This window comes from Gymnoscopelus braueri (genome assembly GCF_963280865.1).
Source record: "Gymnoscopelus braueri genome assembly, chromosome: 1".
In the NCBI taxonomy this organism is placed as follows: Eukaryota; Metazoa; Chordata; class Actinopteri; order Myctophiformes; family Myctophidae; genus Gymnoscopelus; species Gymnoscopelus braueri.
The window spans coordinates 33,074,054-33,098,983 of NC_137603.1; the positions used below are offsets into that span (position 1 = coordinate 33,074,054).

Genomic DNA, 24,930 nt, shown 5'->3' on the forward strand with positions numbered 1-24,930 from the left:
TTGAATTACAGTAGCTTAACCCCTGTACAGCCTGACACACACACACACACACACACACACACACACACGCGCGCGTGTGACACAGCCGTAACGCATGTGTACGTGTACGTGTACGTGTACGTGTACGTGTACGTGTACGTGTACGTGTACGTGTACGTGTATGTGTATGTGTATACAGACATTTTCAACCTTATTTTCATATAATTGGTCCTCCTCACTAATGTTCATTATAAGATGGTATGTTTTCTCACTCTGCGTCTCATTGGTGGGCTGTGGACAGTTCAGAAACCTGCCTACCAATGACCAATTGATAGGCTTCCAAGCTTATATAAAACTACAGGAACTTCCTGGAAAGAATCAATAAAAAAAATCACTGACTGGTCGTCAGGTTTCTGAAATGTTCACAGCCCTGCTCTGAGACACAGAGCAAGTAGACAGAAATTGTGCCATCTAAATAATGAGCATTAGTGAATTATTGAAGTGGTCCTTCAAGGAATGCCTCCAATTTGTTTTATGTTGGCGGTGGTTTCTCGCTATCCATATCTTAAAAATGCACTCTTACTTATTTTTGTTTACCCGTGTATTTGTGTGCACTGTAAAATCCTGGTCTTTTTGTACACACACTCAGAGTTAAATTAACACTCAGGATTTGACTATGTGTGTCCTACAGGTGTGTTCGGTGACCGGCTGCAATCATGTGTGACCAGACATTCGTGGCCATTACTTATGGCCCCTGTGAAAAGTGCACCAAGACCCTTCCCCTGATGAGCATCTACATCAAGGGTGAAGCCGTCACCTACTGCTCCCTCTGTGTGGAGAAGGTACAGTATGGACCTGTAACCAAACCACTGTGCACATCTGCTAAAAAAAATTCAATTAATTTTTCATTCAAATTGTGATCTGGAGTAGCCAGGTGGTTTCTGAGATCTCTGATCATCTGGCTACGCTACGTGAGACTATTCAAAGCCTGGCGTTTATAACGAATTGTCTGCTGCATAATGTGACTTACAGCAGTTGGTGATCTGATTGCTCATTATTGGGAATGACAGAATAAAACATTATTAACAAACAGTACACGTTGATCAACTCCATCAGAGCAATAACATCTCCTTGTTAGTGACTATGTGGATTGACAGCTAACCAGTGTTAATTTTGACAGCAAAGTCAACTAAATATCAAAATATTTTTTGTCTTTTAGTCTAACATTTTCCAGGCGTGTCAGTAAGAGGAACGATTTGAGCGAGTGAATTTGTGTGGAAACAGTGTGACCCATGAGGGTTGGAAAGTTCATTCAATTTATTCATAATAATAAAGTGTTCTTACTAGAGGACAGGCTTTTATATTTGTTATGGACACTTCTTGGACCCTGCCCAGCTTTGGGATTGGGGGTTGGAGGTTGGGGGTTGGGTGGCGGCCATGTGTTTGTTGATGAAATGAGGGCCTGCCCTCAGGATATATAAGCTTTGTCAGCCTCTCTGCGCCTACAAGAACTCCTTCTCTCAGCACACACACTCTCTCTCTCTCTCTCTCTCTCTCTCTCTCTCTCTCTCTCTCTCTCTCTCTATCTCTGTCATACGCACGCGCACGCACGCACACACACACACACACACACACACACACACACACACACACACACACACACACACACACACACACACACACACACACACACACACACACACACACACACACACACACACACACACACACACACACACACACAATGGTAGTACTGTATCGCGGCTGTTATCTTGAATCCTACCCAACAAACACATACACAAACACATGCTGTACCCTCACAGCAACACTCAGACACAGTGGAGTGAGAGATAGACATGCCAGGGGCCTGTCTGTGTTCTGTAGGCCTTTGTCAACAGCTTGCCCGTTTCTTTTATCTTGTCCAGGGGTGCTCAAAGTGGGATCCGGTCATCCGGGGACCCCCAGGGGTCCTTGAAGAGGTTCCCCAGCAAAATGAGTAATATGTAGCGTTGGTTCTCAAAGTGGGGTCAGGGAACCCCCAGGGGTCAATGATTTTAACTCCTTTATCCATTTATACGTTGGCTATTCAAAAATAGCAGATCTACAAGCTCACAGCGTGTCACTTCGTGCCGCGCTGCGAGCTTGTACACTTATGTATACGGGCTGAAGTGGTTAATCTATGTTTTGTACAGAAAATTGGAAATACCCAAGTAAAGTAAAAAAAATACCTCAAAAGTACAGTACTTGAGTAAATGTATTTAGTTACTTTGTTTACACCACTGCAATTAAAATTGCTATCATGCCTGTAAATGTGTTTTTTAAAGAGCTCAAGAGACAGGGATCCCTGTCTCTTGAGCTCTTTAAAAAACACTCGAGACCCCCATAATCACTGTGAATGAATGTATCTTATCAAAGAGCATTTATGGCAGGCTGTTAACCGTTTAAAGAAAGAGGCACTAACACGAAATGTCTCATACTCTCATGACAACAGCTTAGGGGTGCTGTAGACAACAAGGGATAATAGTTTTAAGCCAGTTATTTTTTCATTGTGAAAATTGTCAAGTCATCCTAAAATTTGAAGACATACGTGGTTTAGCCAGATATCTACGCTAATTTCAGTTTATCATAAAGCAGGTCACGGTATTAAAACATATATTTGCATTAAAGTAGAGCCACTTCGTTTCTATTGGCAACCACCTCCTAAGGAGCCAATCATAGGCCCACGGACCGCCCCAGACTATGGGATAGTAAGTCTGATTTTATACTTCGTCCGTACGATCGTGTCGCGCGCCGAAAATAGCCGATCTGCAAGCTCACAACGCGTCGCGGACGCGACGCGTTGTGAGCTTGTGGATCTGCTCTTTTCAGCACCGCGACACCGCCGTAACGGATGAAGTATAAACGCAGTAGAATTCAATGGAGGAGGAGGAGGAGAGAAGTCTCCTCGGGTAGCTAGACACAGGACAGTAGGAGGCTGTAGGAGGAGGTGGTGACCGTGTATTAAGGAGGTGGATTAAAACTACATTATATAATAATTCTCTTTCTTTTTATTTTTTATTTTGTTGCTGTTATAAAGATGGCGTGTGAGGGTCTGACGAAGGGAGAAACCCTGGTGACGCTGAAGAGCGAGAGCGACAATCTGAAGAAGAAGCTGGAGGAGGAGAGGAGCAAGCTGCACGACGTGGAGCGTGAGTCATGATGGATGGATGGATGGGAGGGAGGGATGGAGGGATGGAAGGATGGATTGATGGAATGGATGGATGGATGAATGGATGGATGGATGCATGGATTGCTGGATGGATGGATGAATGAATGAATGAATGCATGGATGGATGAATGAATGCATGGATGGATGAATGAATGCATGGATAGATGCATGGATGGATGCATGGATGAATGGATGCATGGATGAATGCATGGATGAATGGATGGATGCATGGATGGATGAATGTATGCATGGATGGATGCATGGATGGATGGATGCATGGATGGATGGATGGAATGGATGGATATTGTGCCTATACTATTATATGGTGGTTGGAGTAGCCTATTGACTTAATCGTAACATATGGCCTACCATATGGGCTAGTGTTAAAATATTAATTTAACCATGACATATACCATATATACATAGCCTACTGTTGTTATAGTTATAGTATTCATCTAATCATAACACATATACCTTATTAGGCTACTGTTGCAATTTTAATTTAATCATAACATTATATCATAACACATCATGTCATATATTATGTTACAGTATTAATTTAATAATAACACATTATGTCAATGTATCATAATACATTGTTACAGTATTCATCATAATAACACATGACATATGTAGACCTACACTGTCACAGTATGCATTTACGTTATTCATTTAATCATCATAACATTATATCATTATGTACTGTTACAGTATTCATGTAATCATAACACTATTACCATTTATACTGGTATTCATTTAATCCAGCATCAAATAGGCCTACAGGGGAATAGGTTACCAACAAATATATTCCCGTGAAATCAGAAGGGTGTGCGTGTGTGTGTGATTTTATTGTCATTATTCTACACTTTGATGTGCAACATAACCTGGTATAGGAGATGAACATAATATACTGTTTATTTGTCATCAAATATAAATGTATACACCAAAAAGCCTTTCGCAAAAGTTTCACAAAATGCTCCTAACAAGAAGCATTATATACTGTATATATTACACCCCACAAAAATAACTGTTTCATCATAGACTGTCCTCCAAGTACTCAGTGGTACTGCATTAGTTTTCATCATTGGTTTTCCCACATCTTCCCTGTATATTTCAGTTACCAGGGATGCCACATTGTACTAGCAATGGAACTCCTTGAATAATAAAAGAGCAATTGAAAATTAATTACTTCATATTGGAGATGATGATGGTGATGGTGATGATGATGATGATGATGATGATTTCCATTGTGGTCCAAAGGACCACAATGGAAATAAGCTTTCGAGCTTTTTTGTGTTTATCTTTTGTACAGTCTATTGTACAGTATGCACGTGTTTTCACTTGTAGATGTGATTATGTCAGTAAAGAAGTCAATTTATCAATTCATTATCTTAGGCCTGGGCCGTAGCGTGACGTTCCAGGCACCCTAGGCTGCAATTACAGCCTGACAGCATTGGTATGGCGGGTTCGACTCCCTCTCACCATTTCCTGTCAGCCTACTTTCCCTATCCCTCTCTAAATAAAGGAATTAAAACCCCCAAAACTAAATCTTAAAAAAAAAAGAATAATAAAAAAAAGAATCAACTCATTATCTTGCTCATCAAACATTTTCTAACATGCATCTTTTCAAGCATGGGTCTTACCAGTGGCTTTTCAACTTAATTTCCATGATCCTACGTTTTCAAAAAGTCTTTGAACACAAACGGTTCTTTGGGGCTAAGTATGGATACATTTCTTTCCTAACCAAAAATGTGTAAATATTCATAGAGGGTTAGGGGATAGGCTGCATTACAGGGGTTTCACATGTCAACAACAATTTAACATTACCACACTAGTAACTTCTTACAATAGAACCCACGTTTGGGTGATAATGTAGTTAAACAGAAACGAAAACAACAACCTGTAATGGAGTATAAATGCTTGTGTGTGTGTGTGTGTGTGTGTGTGTGTGTGTGTGTGTGTGTGTGTGTGTGTGTGTGTGTGTGTGTGTGTGTGTGTGTGTGTGTGTGTGTGTGTGTGTGTGTTCTAGTGCACAAGGTAGCTGAGAAGGTGGAGGTTCTGAGTGCTCTCGCGATGAAGACCAGGCGTGTCCTGAAGGGGCATTCCAACAAGGTGCTCTGTATGGACTGGTGCAAAGACAAGCGACGCCTTGTCAGCTCATCACAGGTATACACGTACACGCACACGCACACACGCACACACACGCACACACACACACACACACACACACACACACACACACACACACACACACACACACACACACACACACACACACACACACACACACACACACACACACACACACACGCACACACAAACACATACATGCTGTACCAGATTGACTGTGCTACTTTTAATTTTCCTGTTGGTTTGTCTTTTTTTATTGATTTGTTTCTTATTTGATGATTGATTTTTGTAAGATGCTTTTTTTAAATTTTTGTTGTGTGTGATACACTGAAATTGTAATCTTTTCTATTGTTGTTAATGTATATTAATATCTAGAACCCGAGGAAGACAAACACACACTGGCCCTCATTTATCAACGGAGCGTATAAACCGGCTTATATTTTTCCATATATTCGGCCGTACACCAACGTCGAAGTCACATTTATCAACGAATCCTATACAGCCGATCCTAGCGTACATTGGGTCGAAGCCTTGATAAATGTCACGGCTGAAACGGAGCGTCATTTAAATAACACGCCCTTAAATATTCTGGAAACACCCCGATTTTACGACATGAAGAACCAGTATACGTACGACCAAAAGACAGCATGGAAAAGCCAATAAGAAAGAGTTTCGCCGGCTCGCCTCGCCTTGCTGCCTGTCAAGTCACACACACGCACACGCCTCTCTCTCTCTCACACACACACATACACACACACACACACACACACACACACACACACACACACACACACACACACACACACACACACGCGCCCAACTGTGTCTTTCATGTAATCCGTAGCGGTACTATCTTTGTCACGTAGGCTTGTAGCCTACATGAATGACATATTATGATACCAATCACATCGCCATGAATGGAATACGTTTGCATATTAATTTATTTACCCCATACCGAGCAGTGCGCGTTCGAGTTACACTAAAATAAACAGTCAGACTCGGGCAGGCTGCAGTGATTCTGTGCCGCCACGTTAATAAGAGATTGGAGCGTCGGGTTTATATCCTTAACCCAGCCAGGTTGTAGTCTTCATAACTCTCTATGACATAACTCCATACCATAGGACAAGCTACTCTAAGTTTGTACACCTCACTGTCTATGAAAAGATGGTCGGGAGTCCCGAAAATGCGCTCGCAGAAGCGCTCGTATATTTTGAAAATAGCAGATCTACAAGCTCACAACGCGTTGCGATGCGACCCGTTGTGAGCCTGCAGATCTGCTATTTTCAAATAGCCAATGCAGCCAGATCTGCAAGCTTAACCGAATGACTGTTAAAGCAGTTTATTTAAATTACTTTATCAAATGTTATATTTTCACAGGGATTATTTATTAGTGTAGATATATATTTAGGAGTGGATTATGTGTCCAGATGCCTGTCAGACAGTCAGACAATGCTGCTCCGCAGGTCTACAATGGAATAAACGGGCGCAGCCAAAGTCAACAACTGGTCTCTACCAGACGTGAGATCTCAGCGTACGGTAGGATGAAGCCAACGTCAGGATATATTGATAAATGTCGAAAGTTGCGGTGATCTCGCCGTACGCCCATTATTTGGTCTGCACCGCGTTGATAAATGAGGGCCAGTGTTTTTAGAGCTTGACTCGTGCTTTTTGATGAAAATGACAACACACACCCCCAGTCTTATCCTACTTGTAGATTTTCAATGAAAATTTTGTTTATACCACTTGACTTTGCTAGAGTCCAATGGGTCTGATGGAATCTCTGTAGGCCTATGTCACAACGATCACATTCACTTTTCAGTCATGGATAGGCTGTATCTGCTCTATGTAACACTAATACATCTCCTACTTCTAGGATGGGAAAGTGATCGTTTGGGACGCTTTCACCCTAAACAAGGTGAGTAAAGCAGCTATATCAGCTCAACATCACAGGTTGACAGGTGTATAAATAATAATTTGTCATACAAGCTCCCATCATTTGAAGTATTCAAGAAAGGGGAAAAGAATAGAGATAGAAAAAAAGGAAGGAAAACAGGCCAGAAGTGTCAAATATTCATGATATCAGTAGAATGAATATATACATAAGATCGTTCTGTTGTAAATTACAACAGAACAATAAAAGCACGGAAGTGTGTAATTAAATGAAATGTAATGTACTAAGCACATGTAATCCCTTCTGCAAAAACATAACTGTTTCAGTGTTAAAGGTCTTCAGAGAACTGGCCAGTGTAATCCGTGGAAATGGTAGATATCTCATTTTAGAAGGAAACCTAATGCTCTCCATACAGCTTTTTCTGTTGACCATGTACTGCCCTACTCCTGAGAGAGCGTTGGACAGGAGGATAATGTATGCCTTCCAGAGAGGAGACCAAAGATTATCTATCCATCAACTGTTCTGACCCTGAAGTGTGTGTATGTGCGTGCGTGCCAGAGTGCACTTAAATGGCAGCAGTATTGCTAATCCTGTCTCTTGTTGGGACCAGCCTTAACCATATACCAAAAGCATCCCTCATTAACTTAAACCACCCATATGTATGTGATGTTGTATACTGTATGTTAGGTGCTTTTGTCTGTGTTCAGCAGAATGCAGACTCTATAATGAATTACCATCAAGACTTTCTGTGTGTTTCTGTGTGTGTGTGTGTGTGTGTGTGTGTGTGTGTGTGTGTGTGTGTGTGTGTGTGTGTGTGCGTGTGCGTGTGCGTGCGTGCATGTGCGTGTGTGTGTGTGTGTGTGTGTGTGTTCCAGGAACATGGAGTGACCATGCCTTGTACCTGGGTCATGGCGTGTGCATATGCCCCATCAGGTTGTGCTATAGCCTGTGGGTAAGTACAGTACCATACATCCGTGGTTCTCAAACATTTTCATGTCAAGGACCCCCATATTTATATGTGTTTGACCACAGACCCCCATTTGAAAAGACATTGTGCCAGGGACCACCATAAGAGAATATTTAATCATTCACAATGCAACGCGTTGTGAGCTTGTATATCCGATATTTTCGAATAGCCCAAAAATTTAAAAAGAGCACAAGTGTTTAAACAATTATTCATTTTCCTGGGGACCCCCTGGAACCCCCTCAAGGTCCCCTGGGGGTCCCTGGACCCCACTTTGAGAACCGGTGCCATACATAATAAACCAGACTTTCCTCACATTTACTACATTAGACAAAATTACATTTAGCAAAAATCTATGTTAATTCATGCAATACCAATCGACCACAGGATACAGTAAATTAAACTTCTCAATAGAAGAGTAGAGAGACCAAATACAACCACAGCAGTTGTAATAGTTATATTGTATTAACATACATACTCTACCATACAGATTGGTCAAACAAATTTTGTTCACTAAAAATGTTATTGATTGCAGCTTTAAAACAAAGAGCAGCTTGACTATTCAGCATTTTGGAATGAACTCCATTTGACCTTTGACCTTTCTCTTCTCTCCGGCAGCGGATTGGATAACAAGTGCTGTGTGTTTCCGTTGTCATTGGACAAAAACGAGAACCTGGCAGCCAAGAAGAAAAATGTTGCTATGCACACCAACTACCTATCAGCTTGCAGCTTCACCAACTCGGACATGCAGGTAAGAAGCTACGGACCAATCAGGAACAGAGCCCGATCGATGCCAGATATATCGGCCGGAAGCCAATCTCGATTACGGAGAGTCCTATGCCACCCATTACCCATGATTTGACTGATATTCTGTCAAAAAGTGCAACATTTGAAAAACACACATGTTTTGAGAACATTTAACTTACAGTATATGGTAAGTAAATAAATGAATAAACAAAAACACATTTTTAACCACTTAAGCCCTAAAATGGTAAAGAATAGCAGGCATGAGCCAATCTACAAGCTCACAATGTGCTGCATTGTGATGCACTGAGAGCTTGTAGATCAATTTTTTATTTTAGGGACACATAAATAATTATAATTGCCGATCAAAAAAGTCAAATAATGTCCGATATTATCGGCCAAACCAGCTCTAGTAAGAAGCTAAATCTGGAACTGGAGTTAAGCACTTGAAGGTCTTCACACTCCAGGGCTGCGTGACAAACAAACAATACGAAAATCGTTGCAGCGTATATCCTACCTCGCATATACAATAAATCTGCTCTGAATAATTCAGTGCAGTCAGCTCTCCAGCGGGGCAGAGGAGCAGACCAACGAGGGAGCAGACCCCTAGGGGAGGGGGGACTAGGAGCAGGGGACGTGAGACAAACGTGACGGACTGATGGTCCCTCATTGCGGGGGTATTAATAGACACAGAGTGGCCTTTATCTGACAATGAGCGGAGCGTGCTGTGACCTGAGGCCACAGTATTTAACGCACGCACGCATGCACGCACGCACGCACGCACGCACGCACGCACGCACGCACGCACGCACGCACGCACGCACGCACGCACGCACGCACGCACGCACGCACACACACACACACACACACACACAAACGTTATCTTGTGTGAATACATGATGCTTGCAATCACATACTGCATGGCTATGCGAGCACACACAAATAGGATTTCTTTCCCATACTGTATGTCACACACGCGACACACAGACACACACACACACACACACCCCCCCACACACACACACACACACACACAGACACAGACACACACACACACACACACACACACACACACACACACACACACACACACACACACACACACACACACACACACACACACACACACACACACACACACACACACACACACACACACACACACACACACACACACACAGGGACACTGCAAAAAACACCCTTTAACTTTAAGGTGGTGTAAGTGATGTTTTTTTTGTTAACGTAAGTGTTAAATAGTTCTAAATATTCTGATGGTACTTGCTATAGAGTGTTTGTTCTTTAACAAACGCTCTCTCCCATACAGTTTACGGGATATACAGGATTACAGTTTTATCCAATAAGTAGAGAGAAGAACTCATGCAGGATACAGGGTAAACAGTTGAAATTGGAATTGAGGAAACAAATAAATGAGCAGACAAAATTGAAACTGAAACACTATCAAATTAAAGCTGATAAATGGGTACTTTCTCCGGCAACCCACCAGAAAATATATTTTCTATTCATTAAAGAGCTGGAGAGACCCCTGCTACTGAACAAGCACTCTGTAGCAATGCTATAGCATGCTTTCAAAACTTCTTTTTATGAAAACCTTTTTATTTTTGATCAATCAACATCACTTACACTACCTTTAATCTACCCCCCCCCCCCCCCCCAAGTGGTTGGGAACCACTGGTGTACAGGCAGTGGTGGAAGAAGTACTAATTATGGCCAACGTTATTCTTACATTTATTATGACGTTATGATATCCTAGGACAAGTGGTACAGTACAGAAATTCCATAACTCTGATCCGCCACAGTTAAAAACCTGATTCTATAGGTCTTGCTTTAAATCGTGTATTTTAATAGCTTCTTTTTTTTTCAGAGATCTGACAGTGAGAGAACATTATGCAACCTGTTGTTCTTGAACGTTCAAGAACAATGAACGTTCAAGAACGTTCAAGAGAGAGACCCCTGTTACTGAACAAGCACTCTGTAGCTATGCTATTGTGTGCTTTCAAAACTTATTTTTATGAAAACCTTTTTATTTTTGATCAAACAATATCGTTCAAGAACGTTCAAGAACTGACGAAGGCCACATCGGCCGAAACGTTGTTTTTTTTTTTGACCGCTTCATTTATTAAATTTTGTTGGGAGCATTAAGACGGTGTGCGGACCCTTTCCTTTTGTTCACAGATAATTTAACACATCCATTATATACAAAAATTATTAATTATTTTAATAAAAATATTGGGGGGAAATATATCAATTTAGCTTTTTTCTTTATATTTTTATTTTTAATGGCAAAAATAGCAGATCTACAAGCTCACAACTCGTCCAACCACAATGAAGTGTATTGTAGGATCTTTATCGTTATTATTATTCAATAACGTGACACAGCTGCTACAGACAATGAACAGTTAATGTTCATTGTCTGGAATGTCCTACTGTGACCTGCACTTCCCTCTGTTCACCACTGAGGGGCAGCATCATACCTAGCCAACTATTTATTGTGCCGTGTGTAACCACTGTATCACTATTTTCTCCAAACTAGAATAGATGACAGGAATGGGAAATGTAATAAAGCTATGTAGACCTGAAAAAATAACACTATCTACATACTACGCTATCTACACACTACTGGGGTTGAAAAAGAGTACAATCTTTTATTTTATTTCTTCCATATTACACCTTTTATGCATATACATTTTACATGAAATATTGCATATTAGTATCACAATACTTGATATTAGCGAAAATCAACCAAAGTCTTTTTATAGTATGTCATTGTTAAAGGGACTACACCATGAATTAAAATAATAATAATAATATTTGATATCATATTGTTTATGTCCCTGAAACGTTTTTCAAAAGGTTTGAGCCTAAATCAAGCCTCAGATACTCATTCCAACTAACTTCTCTCTGGCTTATGAAGCACTTTCACCTGCAATACCACATTGGTATTGTACCCTGACGTGACGTCACGTCTGGGTCAGGGACCAAATCAGTTTGGCCTGTTTTGAGACCAATTTACAGAAAACCCCAGATTTGCTGTGAAAGCCTGAGTGTTCAAACTGGGGTATTTTTGGGGATAGAAGAGAGGTAGGGGACACCAAAAACACACAAAAAAGAAGAAAAAGTTAAAATTCATGGTGTAGTCCCTTTAACAGGGGTCTCCCCATCTCTCCAGCTCTTTAGTAATAGAGAGATAGATAGTTAGAGATAACTCATATAGAATACAGGATAAACATGGGAAATTGGAAATGATTAAATAAATAAATACACAAGCAGACACATTTTTAATTGGAACACTGAGGCTGATAAATGGGAACTCTCTCCTGATTGGATGAAATTGTTGTCCCATCTGAAAATGTATTTTCTTTTTACTAAAGAGCTAGAGAGACGGGTTAGACCCCTGTTATTGAACACTCTATAGCAAGGATTACTACCAAAATACAGAGCTTAATTTTTTTTGCTTTTGTTTTGTGTTTTGTGTGTGTGTGTGTGTGTGTGTGTGTGTGTGTGTGTGCGTGTGTGTGTGTGTGTGTGTGTGTGTGTGTGTGTGTGTGTGTGTGTGTGTGTGTGTGTGTGTGTGTGTGTGTGTGTGTGTGTGTGTGTGTGTGCGTGCATGCGCGTGTGTGTGTGTGTGTTTGCTCTAGATCCTGACTTCCAGCGGTGACGGCACATGCGCCTTGTGGGACGTAGAGAGCTCCCAGCTGCTGCAGAGTTTCCATGGTCACACAGCTGATGTGCTGTCCCTGCACCTTGCCCCCTCTGAGACCGGCAACACCTTTGTGTCTGGGGTGAGTGTGTGTGTGTGTGTGTGTGTGTGTGTGTGTGTGTGTGTGTGTGTGTGTGTGTGTGTGTGTGTGTGTGTGTGTGTGTGTGTGTGTGTGTGTGTGTGTGTGTGTGTGTGTGAGAGCAGTGATGGAAGTAAAAGTAGCAATATCACTATATTTCAAGTTACACTGTTACAATTAAAGCCCTGTATTCAAATTTTTACGTCAGTGAAAGTACAAAAGTATTAGCATCAAAATATACTTACAGTCAATCACTTTTTGTGTTTTTTTTGTTTTGTTTTGTTTTTTAATCATTTTTATGTATATTTTACATTTTAAGCTTTTAGCTGACTCTTATCAAGAGCAACAAGTGCAACCACAGGATAAGCCTCAGTTTGTAGGACCATTTCAAGTCACCCACTAGCTACAGAACAGTGGTCTGTGCCACAGTGCACAGCCACAGACCACTGTTTTTGCGGTGTAAAGATCATGTGAAAGTGTTAAGTATCAATGGTGTAAGCATGCCTGAGTAGCACAGCAGAATCAGCACAGCTGGTGCTAATGGATTAAAAGTTGGGCTGAATTAAAGGGGAAAACCCACCAAACTTGTTTCACCTTTGAAGATGTGCCACTATTGATCCAAGGTTTTGAAACGTGGACACAGAATGGCTGACTCTTCCGTTTGTGCAATTTTATTAGTCCAACTTGCACATTGTCAGCAGAATATTGCTGACACAGCCACAACAGCAACGGTTTGACTCACAATATTTGGGATTGTCAGTGCTGACAGGGTGTCTGTTAATGCCTGCATGGAATGCTGGATAGTTGCGCCAGCTCACCGGTCTCAAAATAGAGGATATCAAATTTTCTAGTTTTATTTTAGTTTTCAAGTCATTAGTCTGTTACTTACATTGTCTTTTATTCCCATTGTCGAGAATTAAAACTGATGCCAATTGATACTGATAAGCAAAGCTCTCTCTAAGAGAAAAGTAATATAATTAATGATATTGTTGCGCGAATATTTTGCGTGAATATTTTTGTTAAATATTTATAAAACCCAGATAGACGTAACTACTTTCACTTTCACTTTTTGTGTGTGTGTGTGTGTGTGTGTGTGTGTGTGTGTGTGCGTGTGTGCGTGTGTGCTTATCAGGGCTGTGATAAGAGATGCAACGTGTGGGACATGCGCTCTGGCCAGAACGTTCAGTCCTTCGAGACCCACGACTCTGACATCAACTGTGTCAGGTGAGTTCAGGTCTCAATTAGTAATTTACAGATACAATCCAGGACATATTTCAATTAATAAAATGTTATTATAACAAATCCATATGATAGAGTATGTTAATACAATATAATGTCTAGCACATCTGCATTGTTTGTAGGTGATCTCCCTCCTCTTCCATTGAGACATTTAGACCCCAGGGCCGTGTTAATGTCAGAATGCGCCCAATAGGCAACGGACAGTTTTCGCAGCGTGCGTGCATGCTGCACGTGCATGCTGCGCGACCCGTGCGCGGAAATTCGCGGTTATTGGGCGGATTGTGGCCGTTTTGTGGGTGTTTTTTTGTTACTTTATTTCGGTTTTAGGGTTAGGGTTAGGGTTAGGTTAGGCTTATGTTTTTTTTTTCATTTTTTTTTTCATGGGTGCATTTTTGGCCCCCCCCCCCTCGACAGGACATAGGCATTTGCCTACATTGCCTGTGCTTAAACACGGCCCTGTTAGACCCTGGTGTCGGGTAGGACTCCTAGTGGTTGACAATGTCAATAAAGTTATTTGAAGCAGACAGCATACTGGATTGGATACTAAATGTGCCACCATCTTTATTGTAGTTCAGACATTGTTGCAATTACCTCTCTCTGTCAGGAGAGGGAGACATTGGACATAAAACGTACAGATTGTACATAAATTCAGATCTTACCCAAAATGCTCTCCATCTTCACTCCTTTATTTCTTTTAAAAACCCCTGCACAGTATTTCTCCTTTACTTTGAAAATATATTTGTTCAGTCTTTTTACCATACTGTTAACTCTAGAAGCGGCCACACCAAACGTGCAATCGAAATATTCTTTAATTTTGGTTCATGTGACAAACTAGTCCATCCGCCACGGCTTGTCAACTCGAACTCGAGGCCATCGGCACTCATTCGCGTACCGCTCGCTTGGAATGACATGCTGTACAGTACGTTATGACGTGAATACACAGACATGTTTATTTATTTATTCATCTGTGAACATTGTGGTGTTTTGTGTATAATAAAGTTTGACATTTCTTATATTTATGTTTGTTTGTGTTCAGGTACTACCCCAGTGGAGATGCTTTTGCCTCTGCCTCTGATGATGCCACAGTGAGTTCTGCCCGTGTTTATCTATACTTTATTTTCTTGTTGTTTAGTTTATTAACCCATTCAATCCGGGAACGCATCTGTGTCATTTTAGATTTCTTTCCTTTTCAAAAATAGAAGATATACAAGCTCATAGTACGCTATGAGCTTGTACATCTGCAATTTTTTTAAAGATTGTGATTTCTTTTTGCAAATCTTTGAATATATATTGTTTTAAAGCGAACATTTGTAACTCAAATCTTTGAATATATACTGTTTTAAAGCGAACATTTGTAACTCAAATCTTTGCTTCTGGGGGTCCTTGGAACGAAATATTTTGAGATGGGGTCGGCGGCCAAATACATACATACATACATTTTGGGGGTCCTTGACATGAAAAAGTTTGAGCACCACTGATATAGCACCATAGGTTTTTCAGAAACCTGTTAGGATTTAGAGGGCATTTGTAGATGTGTTCCCGGATTGAATGGATTAAACAGTAGACTGAAGAATGACATGAAGGACTGGGTAGAGATCAGACAGTGAACTGGCTGACCTGCTGCATATGTCTTTCTGCTGATGTTCCTGCTTCGTCATGTCAATATGTTTTCACTCATTTTACTGTATAAGTCATGTTTTAATCACATGGACACAGAGCCGCATTGTTTTGACTGACTTTGATGACACAGGTCAAAGGTCACAGTCTTCTTTAAACCAATGGTTCTCAACCTGTTCTGGATCAGAGCCCATTTGAAAATCTCAAAAGTGTTCACGGCCCACCCTTTCTGACCACTTGACACGGCAGCCTTTATCTCGGCTGCCATCTTAAGTGGTCAGATGGGTGGGTCAAGTGCATCTTCATTTGATTGATTGATTGAATACTTTATTAAGTTAGAAAGTACAGTTCTATGCAAGGTCTGCTAAAAGGATTAACCCCAAGAAAGCACTATGGCTTGTTTCCATTGGGGTCCTGTGTATTCAATTAATCGAAACATTTAATGACAGACAAAGAGAGCATGTTTATTTCAATGATCAATCAATTGATTGTGTTCTGGCTTGGATCAATGGAACTTATGTTGTATAAATTCCTATTTATTGGTATCAAAAAAGAAAGAAAAAAAACGGATATATTTGGGGGCCCACTTGCAATACCTTTGCGGCCCACTGGTTGAGAACCACTGCTTTAAAGGGACACTTTCCAACATAATCTTTTAGAGTTTTGGGTGTTGTTTTTACAAGACAAAACTTGTATAAAACTTGAAAAAGACAGAAAGGGTCGAAACGTCGTATCAGCTGTTTGTCGCAAATAAAAAGCTCGGAGTATTCAAAAGTGAGTTGTCATTCAAATCAAATGGCCCATCAAGTAACTGGAAAGAATGATGCCAAGCTTTAAACAGATAAAAGAAACAAAACAAACATTTCAGACATGGATCTGCATTGCATTCAACTGGTCTGATTTTGTTTTATTAGTGTGTCAGTAAAGTTTATATAGTTCTCCATTCATATGCTGTTGCCTCCATGATGAATCTCTATAATTCAACTAACGTTAGAGCTTCACACACGCTCTATCTTGCTGTGTTAGTGTTAATTCAGCTGCCTCCAGTACTGTAGGTACCTGTGCCAACAGAGAAGTCTAGTCAAGCAGGAAAAACCTTTGTTAGTTCCTAGTTGCCTTTGGAAATAAAGAAAAAAAACACCTTCATAAAGAAATGTATTAGATCATTTTTTTAAAGAATGACTCAACGTCCAGTTTACCTGTCACCAGAACAAAACATTATATTAAATAATGATTGTCATTTTGTTGTTCGTTGCGGGGGGTGGGGGGCAGAGTGAGGGAGAGCAAGGCGAAGAATCTAAGATATACGGTACAAAAGAGTGGCAAAGCACCGGTAGGTCCACATAGCAGCAGGTATGTACATGAGGTTAGACATAAGGTACAAAAGGTAGCAGCACAACAGCAGGCCCACATAAGAAGGTAGCCGCATTAGGCAAAACATTTCACAGGTAACAATCCACAAAGGAGATCCACAAAGGAAAAGTAGTTCTCATCCAACTGTTGAAAAGGTCTGTCAAAGGAAAGTGTTCCAGTGTGTTCAGGCCTTGTTCAACAGTCTGATGGTAGCCGGGTGGAAGCTGTTCAGAAATCTGGTGGTCTTGCCTTTGATACTGTGGTAGACCTCCTTACCTGGCAGTGGTCGTAGGAGTGGGATTAACAGGTTGTGGCTGGGGGTGGTGACTGTCCTTGATGATACGGTGAGCTTTGACTTGTCTTGCCGTGTCAATGCAACTTGCATAATGACAACTCTGTGTGTGTGTGTGTGTGTGTGTGTGTGTGTGTGTGTGTGTGTGTGTGTGTGTGTGTGTGTGTGTGTGTGCGTGTGCGTGTGTGTTTCAGTGTCGTCTCTATGACCTGCGTGCTGACCGCGAGGTCGCCATCTACCAGAAGGACAGCATCATTTTCGGTGCTACAAGTGTGGACTTCTCTCAGAGCGGTAAGGGAACACTGCTCTCATTGGTTCAGAGCGATAAGAGGACACTGCTCTCATTGGTTCAGAGCGATACGGGGACACTGCTCTCATTGGTTCAGAGCGATAAGGGGACACTGCTCTCATTGGTTTATAGTGATAAGGGGACACTGCTCTCATTGGTTCAGAGCGATAAGGGGACACTGCTCTCATTGGTTCAGAGCGATAAGGGGACACTGCTCTCATTGGTTCAGAGCGATAAGGGGACACTGCTCTCATTGGTTCATAGCGATAAGGGGACACTGCTCTCATTGGTTCATAGCGATAAGGGGACCCTGCTCTCATTGGTTCAAAGCGATAAGGGAACACCGCTCTCATTGGTTTAGAGCGATAAGGGAACACTGCTCTTATAGGTTCAGAGTGCCAAGGGGACACATTTGTTCAGTGCACAGATTTTTTGGAAGCCATGTACCCTCATGTAGGTACATGCAGATAGATGTGCTAGCCATGTCCTAAAACCACACTTCACTCCCACATTATGTCTCAGAAACGCTGAGCTAGGTGTACTGTAGGGCTGTTTCCTTCTGCTGCTGTGCGTTATTAAATGTCTTACATACATATTTGCGAGTGCTGATGACTTCATTTGCTATGTCTGTGTCTTTTGGGTCAGTACCAGCACCCATCATAGTCTGAAGACTTTTGAGTTGAGCACACCTGTTCCTTTGTTTCCTGCTGGAGCCAGATTTATCCGGAAGAGAAAACCAAACGACCTAGCCTAGCCTTTGTATTGAAAGAGTGCAGGGCAGAGAGAAACTGTGGTTCATCAAGACATATAAAGGAGATAATTATGTAGGATTAAAAATGTGCACTTTCTCCTATGAAAGAATACGGGCAGGTGCTTGGACGCTAGTTGGCTGCTATGTGTGCACGTTCCAGGTTAAGTGGCTGCTTGCTTATATGGGACCATTCATTTATAATAACTAATAAGATAATTAGTTCAAAGCACAAATAAAGGATTATGAAAAAAAAATGTTTTAACCCATTCAATCCGGTAACGCATCTGTGTCATTTTAGCTCATAGCACGGGAGCTTTTAGATCTTCCATTTTTTTTAAAATCATGAACATTTGTGCAAATCTTTGAATATATATTTTTAAAAGCGAACATATGTAACTCAAATCTTTGCTTCTGGGGGTCCCTGGAACAAAATATTTTAAGATGAGGGGGTCCTTGACGTGAAAAAGTTTGAGAACCACTGATATTATAGCAACGTAGGATTTAGGATCTAGAAGACATTTGTAGATGCGTTCCCGGATTGAATGGGTTAATGAGAAGATCAACCAGATTTTCTCAATTCAAGAAGTGTACGGAGTATTGGAATAAACCCTCCTTTTCCTCCCTCTCTTGTGTCATGTCCCCCACCAGGACGCCTGCTGTTTGCTGGCTACAACGACTACACTGTGAACGCCTGGGACGTACTGAAGGGAACACGCGTCTCCATCCTGTTCGGGCACGAGAACCGTATCAGTTCCCTCAAAGTGTCACCAGATGGCACTGCGTTCTGCTCAGCCTCCTGGGACAACACTCTGAGAGTGAGTGATGATGGTTTGCATGTTTCATGTAGAGCAGTTGCCTTTTCTGGATCCAGGGCCCACTTGAAAATCTTGAAAGTGTTGGTGGCCCACCCCGTCTGACCACTTAACACGGCTGCCATATGGATGGGCCAGATTTATTCTGTACTTTGTCGTGCGACTGAGTCGCGTGCCGAAAATAGTTGATCTACAAGCTTTGCACGCGTTGTGAGCTTGTAGAAAGGACTGGACCACTAAAATGGGAATTTGTTGCACAGTTATGAATCAAACTAGGACAGCAACATGTCTGGTTTTATTGATTTTTATGGTACAGATCAAATGGAGGCGCTTAAAAAAAAAAAAAAAAGAAAGAAAACATGGTGGTTAGTTGCAGTTTTAAAAACATGGTTAGTTGCAGTTTTATTTATGACATCAACTCATTCACTGTCCTGTTCTCTTGTCTCCTATAGATCTGGGCCTGAATCTGTCAGCACCGCTGAGAACCACAGTTTGGAATAGGGCTAAGAAGAGGGGTTCAGAATCCTGACCTGGAAATGAACACTGCTGTAAAGAATGTGTGTTTTGTTGCCATCCCTTTAGTCATCATGATGAACTCACATACTGTACACATGCACACAGTTACTGTAGCTCACCTCAGACCATGTATCAGTATATCCTTACCATGTAGGTTTGACACTTTGGCACGTGGAAGCTATTGTACTCAATTTGAATGAACATGAATGGTTGTTGAACATGAATCGAGTTTGCATTCCTAATGTTTGTTATTGTTAGCTCAATAACTGATATCGTTATTCTATTTGCAGTATTCAGTGGTGGATAAAGTACTCAACCCCTAGTACTTGAGTCAAAGCATAGATATTCCTGATCAAATATTACTCCACTACAAATGAAAAGTGTTCAATACAATGTGTACTTGAGTTAAAGTTCTGGAGTACATGTTTTAAAAAAAGTATTCAAAAGTAAAAAGTACATTTTATTTTTAATATCAATGCAGTATTGAAATGTAGAACCCCCCCAAAGAAACTAACAAAGAAATAAACAAATAAACCATAATGTATTTATTTTTTGGTCTCATGGGTCCCGTGAGTCAGAAATACAATATTTGTCTTTGAAATGTAGTGGAGTGAAAGTCACAAGCACCCCCTTGAGTAAATGTACTTAGTTGCTGTCCACCACTGGCATTATTTGTTGTTGATGATGATGATGTGCAGAAAGAAAAGGCAGAGTGAAGAGTTTGTATGACCTCTACAGTTTAACCCTCCAGCAGCATGTCTACTGCCCTGGAATGTAGTGTAACTACGGACAAGTACTTCTTGTCTTGTACATTATGTACATTAACTCACTGCCAATACTCAGTTCCTCTAAAGACTGCTATAAAAAGACACAAGACAGTTTAACAAAGCACATTTTGTTCATACCGTAGAACAGTGGTTCTCAAACGTTTTCATGTCAAGGACCCCCAAATTGATAAGTATCAACATTCTTTAGAGAATAGCCGATATACAAGCTCAAAAGTTGTGAGTTTGTAGATCGGCTATATTCGAATAGGCAAAAAAGAAAAGAAATAAGGCATAAATGTTTAAACTGTTCCTCATTTTCCTGGGGACTACCTGGAACCGCTTCAAGTTCAAGGACCCATGGGGGTCCCCGGACCACACTTTGAGAACCAGTGCTGTAGAACTATAGTATTTTTGACACATCCATGTACTAATATTACTGTTCTGTTCTTCCGATTGTCCATAAAACACAGGAAACAGAATTGCTGTGTACAGTAAATATGGATTTTATTTTTTTCTGATTATTATTTCCTTGACTGCACACACCAAGGTGACACCAAGAGGACAATAAAACATATTTGAAGTAATGCGTTTGTTTTTCCATTTTGTTGTGGTTTTCAGTACTGGAACACCATCCTTATTATTTTTTTTACTTCTAAATTTTTATCCCGCGATTTTTGTAACCCTATTTTTTACACCCAGTGCCAATTGTCTATGTAATCCTGGGCACTACCTTCCCTCTGCCAACCTAGGGAGGCCAGGGCCGAGCTCATGCCTCCTTCAATGCATGAGAGCCAACTGACCTTCTTGTCACCTGACAGGGGAGAGTTTCCCTGGTTGGACGTAGCGCGTGGAAGGAACACGTTATTCCAACCAGTTCCCTTCCCCTCCATCAGGCGCCCCGGCTGGCCAGGGGGAGGCAGTATAGTGACCAGGATTACTGCATGTTTTTGTGAGGGTACCTACCCTAGGAGACACGGGGAGAACATACAAACTCCACACAGAAAGGCCCTTTCGCCAACCCCACCTAGGGTATGGGCACTGATGACGCGGAGGAGAGAACACGCCCCCAGCGCCCACAGCGTCCCCTGCGGGAATCGAACCCAGGACCTTCTAGCTGTGAGGCGACAGCACTACCGACTGTGCCACCGTGCCCCCTGCCATCCTTATTATTAACAATAATAATACATATTTTTCATTTTGTTCTATTTCATTGGAAGCATTTAGGCCCATGAAGAAATTCAAAATGAGAAGAATAGTAAATCATGCTTTTGAGTTGTTTTAGGTAAATTATCTATGAAACAACTTTATACACAAGATATTTTCCTTATGAGGGAAACGCACGTCACTCACTCATAAGATAACCACACACATTTCCACGAGTAGAATAAATATTCTATCATGGAATTACGGGTGAAAGGAAAATCACCTTTTCCATGTAAGATAGAAAATAATGTATTAGTCCCCATGTAGCGGCATCCTCGCATTGCACAGTGCACACAGGTAGCCCCATAAAGTGTCAGCAGCATCATGGAGGTAGAGAAAGCCCGATACCCAATGTCAGCCAAGCGCTTTTCAGAAACCAGGGTGATCCAGAGGGTCGAATGTGTTAAAAATCTTTGTATTCTCTGCACTGAATGTTTAGCCCTCTTCCACTCTCTGGTTACTGTAGAACAGTGGTTCTCAACCTTGTCAGGCCGCGACCCCCCAAAATAATCATATTTGAACTGGCGACCCCCCATTTTGTTTGACTCCGTTCCACAGATAAATATTGTAAAATGTTTTGCCTCTTTCTTATATTATTTGATCATTTGGCCAATGTTATATACTAGTATAGTTTGTTGATTATTTTTGTTGCAGTAATGGTCTTTTTCTTATATCGTATTTTTTGGAGGGGTTTTCTAGGTATTAAAAAGGTTTTAAAAGTCCTTAAATTGTCACTTCACTATCATCTGGGGAGTGGGGACCCCCCAAAAATCACGTGGGGACAAGCACATGCATGAAGCTTTAACCTAAAGTGTATCTGCAGCAACATGTGGATGGACCCCTATTGGCAGTGAAAATGTTTGGTAAAGACAGTACAGTAAAAAAACAAGAATTGTGTGGAGTTATCAGTTATTATGCTAAAAGCTCCTTGGTCTTTGCTGCTAGTTGTTTCTCTATGTCAGCAGTAAAGCCATCCGTCATTTGCTGGAGCTGTTTTTCGACGAGTCGTACTGTATCTTCTGACTGCCCATCCTTGGCCTTCTTGACTTGTGAGAGAGCGTTAGCGCGAACTCTCCTCAGCGAGTCCTTGGCCTTGTTGCTGAACTGTTTGGCCATCTTGATGAGGTTCTCACGGTGCTCACGTGTTACCTTGGGAATGGGCACCTTGATGATGGCCCCGTCTACCTCAGCGTTAAGTTTCATGCTACTCTCTTTCAGGGCATGGGTGGCAGCCGCTGTGGCTTCGGGGAAGCTGGTCATGTTGACAACTAGGAGCTGTGGAGATTTCATGGAGATCTGACCTAGTTGGTTGAGGGGGAACTTCCCGTCTTTAGTGGTCACCACGATGTGGTCCAGTGCTCCTGGTGAGGTTCGAATGTTGAGGTTTTGACTGAAGTCATCTTTAAAGGTTTAATGACATTCACTTTTACACCACATTCAAAGTCTTTGTCCTGGTCCTTCAAAAGTGTACAAAAAGTTTTAAGTGAAAATTCCATTCCAGTGATCCATGGCAGGTGTTTTTCTCTCACATTTCTAAAGCCTTTTCAACTGCAATGAAAAAAGAAATCTTTGCCTGCGGGTGTCGCTGGTGAGGGATTTTGCCTGTCAATCATCGCCTCTGCTCCGCCCCCCCCCAAAGGAAAGGATAGGGGAGGGGAGGGGCGAGGAGGAGAGTGGGCGGGATTAATCGACTGTGACCTCACTGTCGAAGGGCCAAGCTCAGATTACTTTTCAGCCTAATTATTCAGAAAACCCCAGACCACAGAAAATCCACTGAATGTTCTAAGTTTAGGTTTTTTGGGTGTAATTGAGGTCATAAAACCCCAAATAAAACATTGAAAATAAAAAAAGTGAAAATGAATGTCATGATACCTTTAAACGTGTCGAGTACAGCCATCATGTCCCCCTTCACTTCATCAAGACTGATGAGGTCCTCCACCAGAGCAAAGTTAATGGTCACCTTTGATGCCTGACCTTTCACCTTGGCGTTGGCCTTCTTCGTAGCATAGGACCTGATGCAGAAATCAGGGATGCTAGTAGTCTGGTGGCACAGCAGTGATGCGCTGGCCCTGGCACTACCTGGTAAGGGACACCTGGCCAGTGGCACCAGAGATCGGCATAGCACTGGCCGCAGAAGATTCAAATTACTCAGAGCTCCTAAATTATTTTTTTAACTGAATGCAAAGTGTCAAAATGCGTCCTGCTCAGGTGGCCGCCATCTTTGATACTTTGTCAACAGGACAGCAGGACAATCTGGGTTAGATACCCAGACTCCATTCCTTATTTGGAGTTCCTGTCCTGGCTGTATATATATATACACACAGTCAGTGCTCTGACATCACTGTGATGTGGTTGTTCTGATTGGTCAGTGTGCTGTGACATCACAATGACGTGGTCGAAAATAATACATTTAATAATAATAATAATAATAATAATAATAAACTTTATTTGTATAGCACCTTTCATGACATGAAATGCAGCTCAAATTGCTTTACAGAGCAAGAATACAATTACAGTTACAACCAATTTAACAATAAGGCAAAAAAAAGAAAAGCAAAAGCATAAAACAACATTACAATAATAGCAAAAGGCAGTGAATCAGGCAATACAGTGAGGACATGGGTAACAACAACAATTTAGTCTTGATAACGCCTGGCTCCTGGTTTTCCAAAGTCCTAATCATTGCCCGTGATGCTCTTTCTAGCAGGTGCCTGAGAATGGTTATTTGGAGGGACAACTGGCATAAACGCTGCAAAAAAATGTAAAAAAAAACAAAACATTGCCCCTGATTAGATTGCTGCGAATGTTGCTAACTGTTTTGGGTTCCTAAACTCAAATGTGTGCTGAAATCTTAGAAATCTTGCGTTTATGAATTATTTTTTGAGAGGGGGCAGTATGGATGGTCTTAAGGATTTGAGAAAAAAATGTTTGAACATTTTGAAAGGTTTGCCAAGATAGGGACGCCAGGGTTAATATGGCTAAAAGGCATATGTCACAGGACTAGCCTGTGGTCCTTTTTTACAGTCACCAGCCACTAGATTCTCTCACTACTGAGATGCTACAGAGGTGGAGTCTGGGAAACGTAGTCCAATAGCGAGCAAAGATATCAGAAGACATGAAGTAAACCGTTTTGTATTTTTTCCCATATTCCCACATAGTTTAGTGTATGCAATGGTTTAGAACACTGAGCAGCACATGGGGAGCATAAACAAAAGCTTTGAAAAGTGTTTATCTTTTATATATTATATATATTAAATATGAAATGTATATATTAAATTATATAATTTAATGGAGATGACTTTAAAATGTTCAGAAGTTGGAGGGGGTGGCCCCTTGGATCTGGGCCTTAAATTGAATAACATAGATCCATCCATATCC

At 41.3% G+C, this 24,930-nt stretch overlaps 2 protein-coding genes across 2 annotated transcripts in view; one reads left to right on the plus strand and one right to left on the minus strand.

The window, feature by feature from the left end:
* Window positions 1–695: 695 nt before the first annotated feature.
* gnb5b (guanine nucleotide binding protein (G protein), beta 5b) lies at window positions 696–20,038 on the plus strand (the record flags this gene model as incomplete). The annotated part of the gene is made up of 12 exons (XM_080425701.1): window positions 696–821; window positions 3,056–3,167; window positions 5,217–5,353; window positions 7,191–7,232; window positions 8,084–8,160; window positions 8,791–8,923; window positions 12,573–12,716; window positions 13,846–13,937; window positions 14,989–15,037; window positions 17,409–17,505; window positions 18,903–19,069; window positions 19,519–20,038. The coding sequence occupies 12 exons, from the start codon at window positions 696–698 to the stop codon at window positions 19,528–19,530; spliced, it is 1,188 nt and encodes a 395-aa protein (XP_080281827.1). The 3' UTR covers window positions 19,531–20,038.
* A 2,426-nt stretch (window positions 20,039–22,464) lies between these two features.
* The window catches only part of LOC308088404 (ribosome-recycling factor, mitochondrial-like), a gene marked incomplete at both ends in the record, with an annotated part of 2,939 nt that continues 473 nt past the window's right edge, over window positions 22,465–24,930 (minus strand). Inside the window, 2 exons of the mRNA XM_080432850.1 lie at window positions 22,465–22,952; window positions 23,425–23,709. Coding sequence (XP_080288976.1) covers window positions 22,465–22,952; window positions 23,425–23,709 — 773 coding nt within the window. The remainder of the gene's footprint in view (window positions 22,953–23,424; window positions 23,710–24,930) is intronic.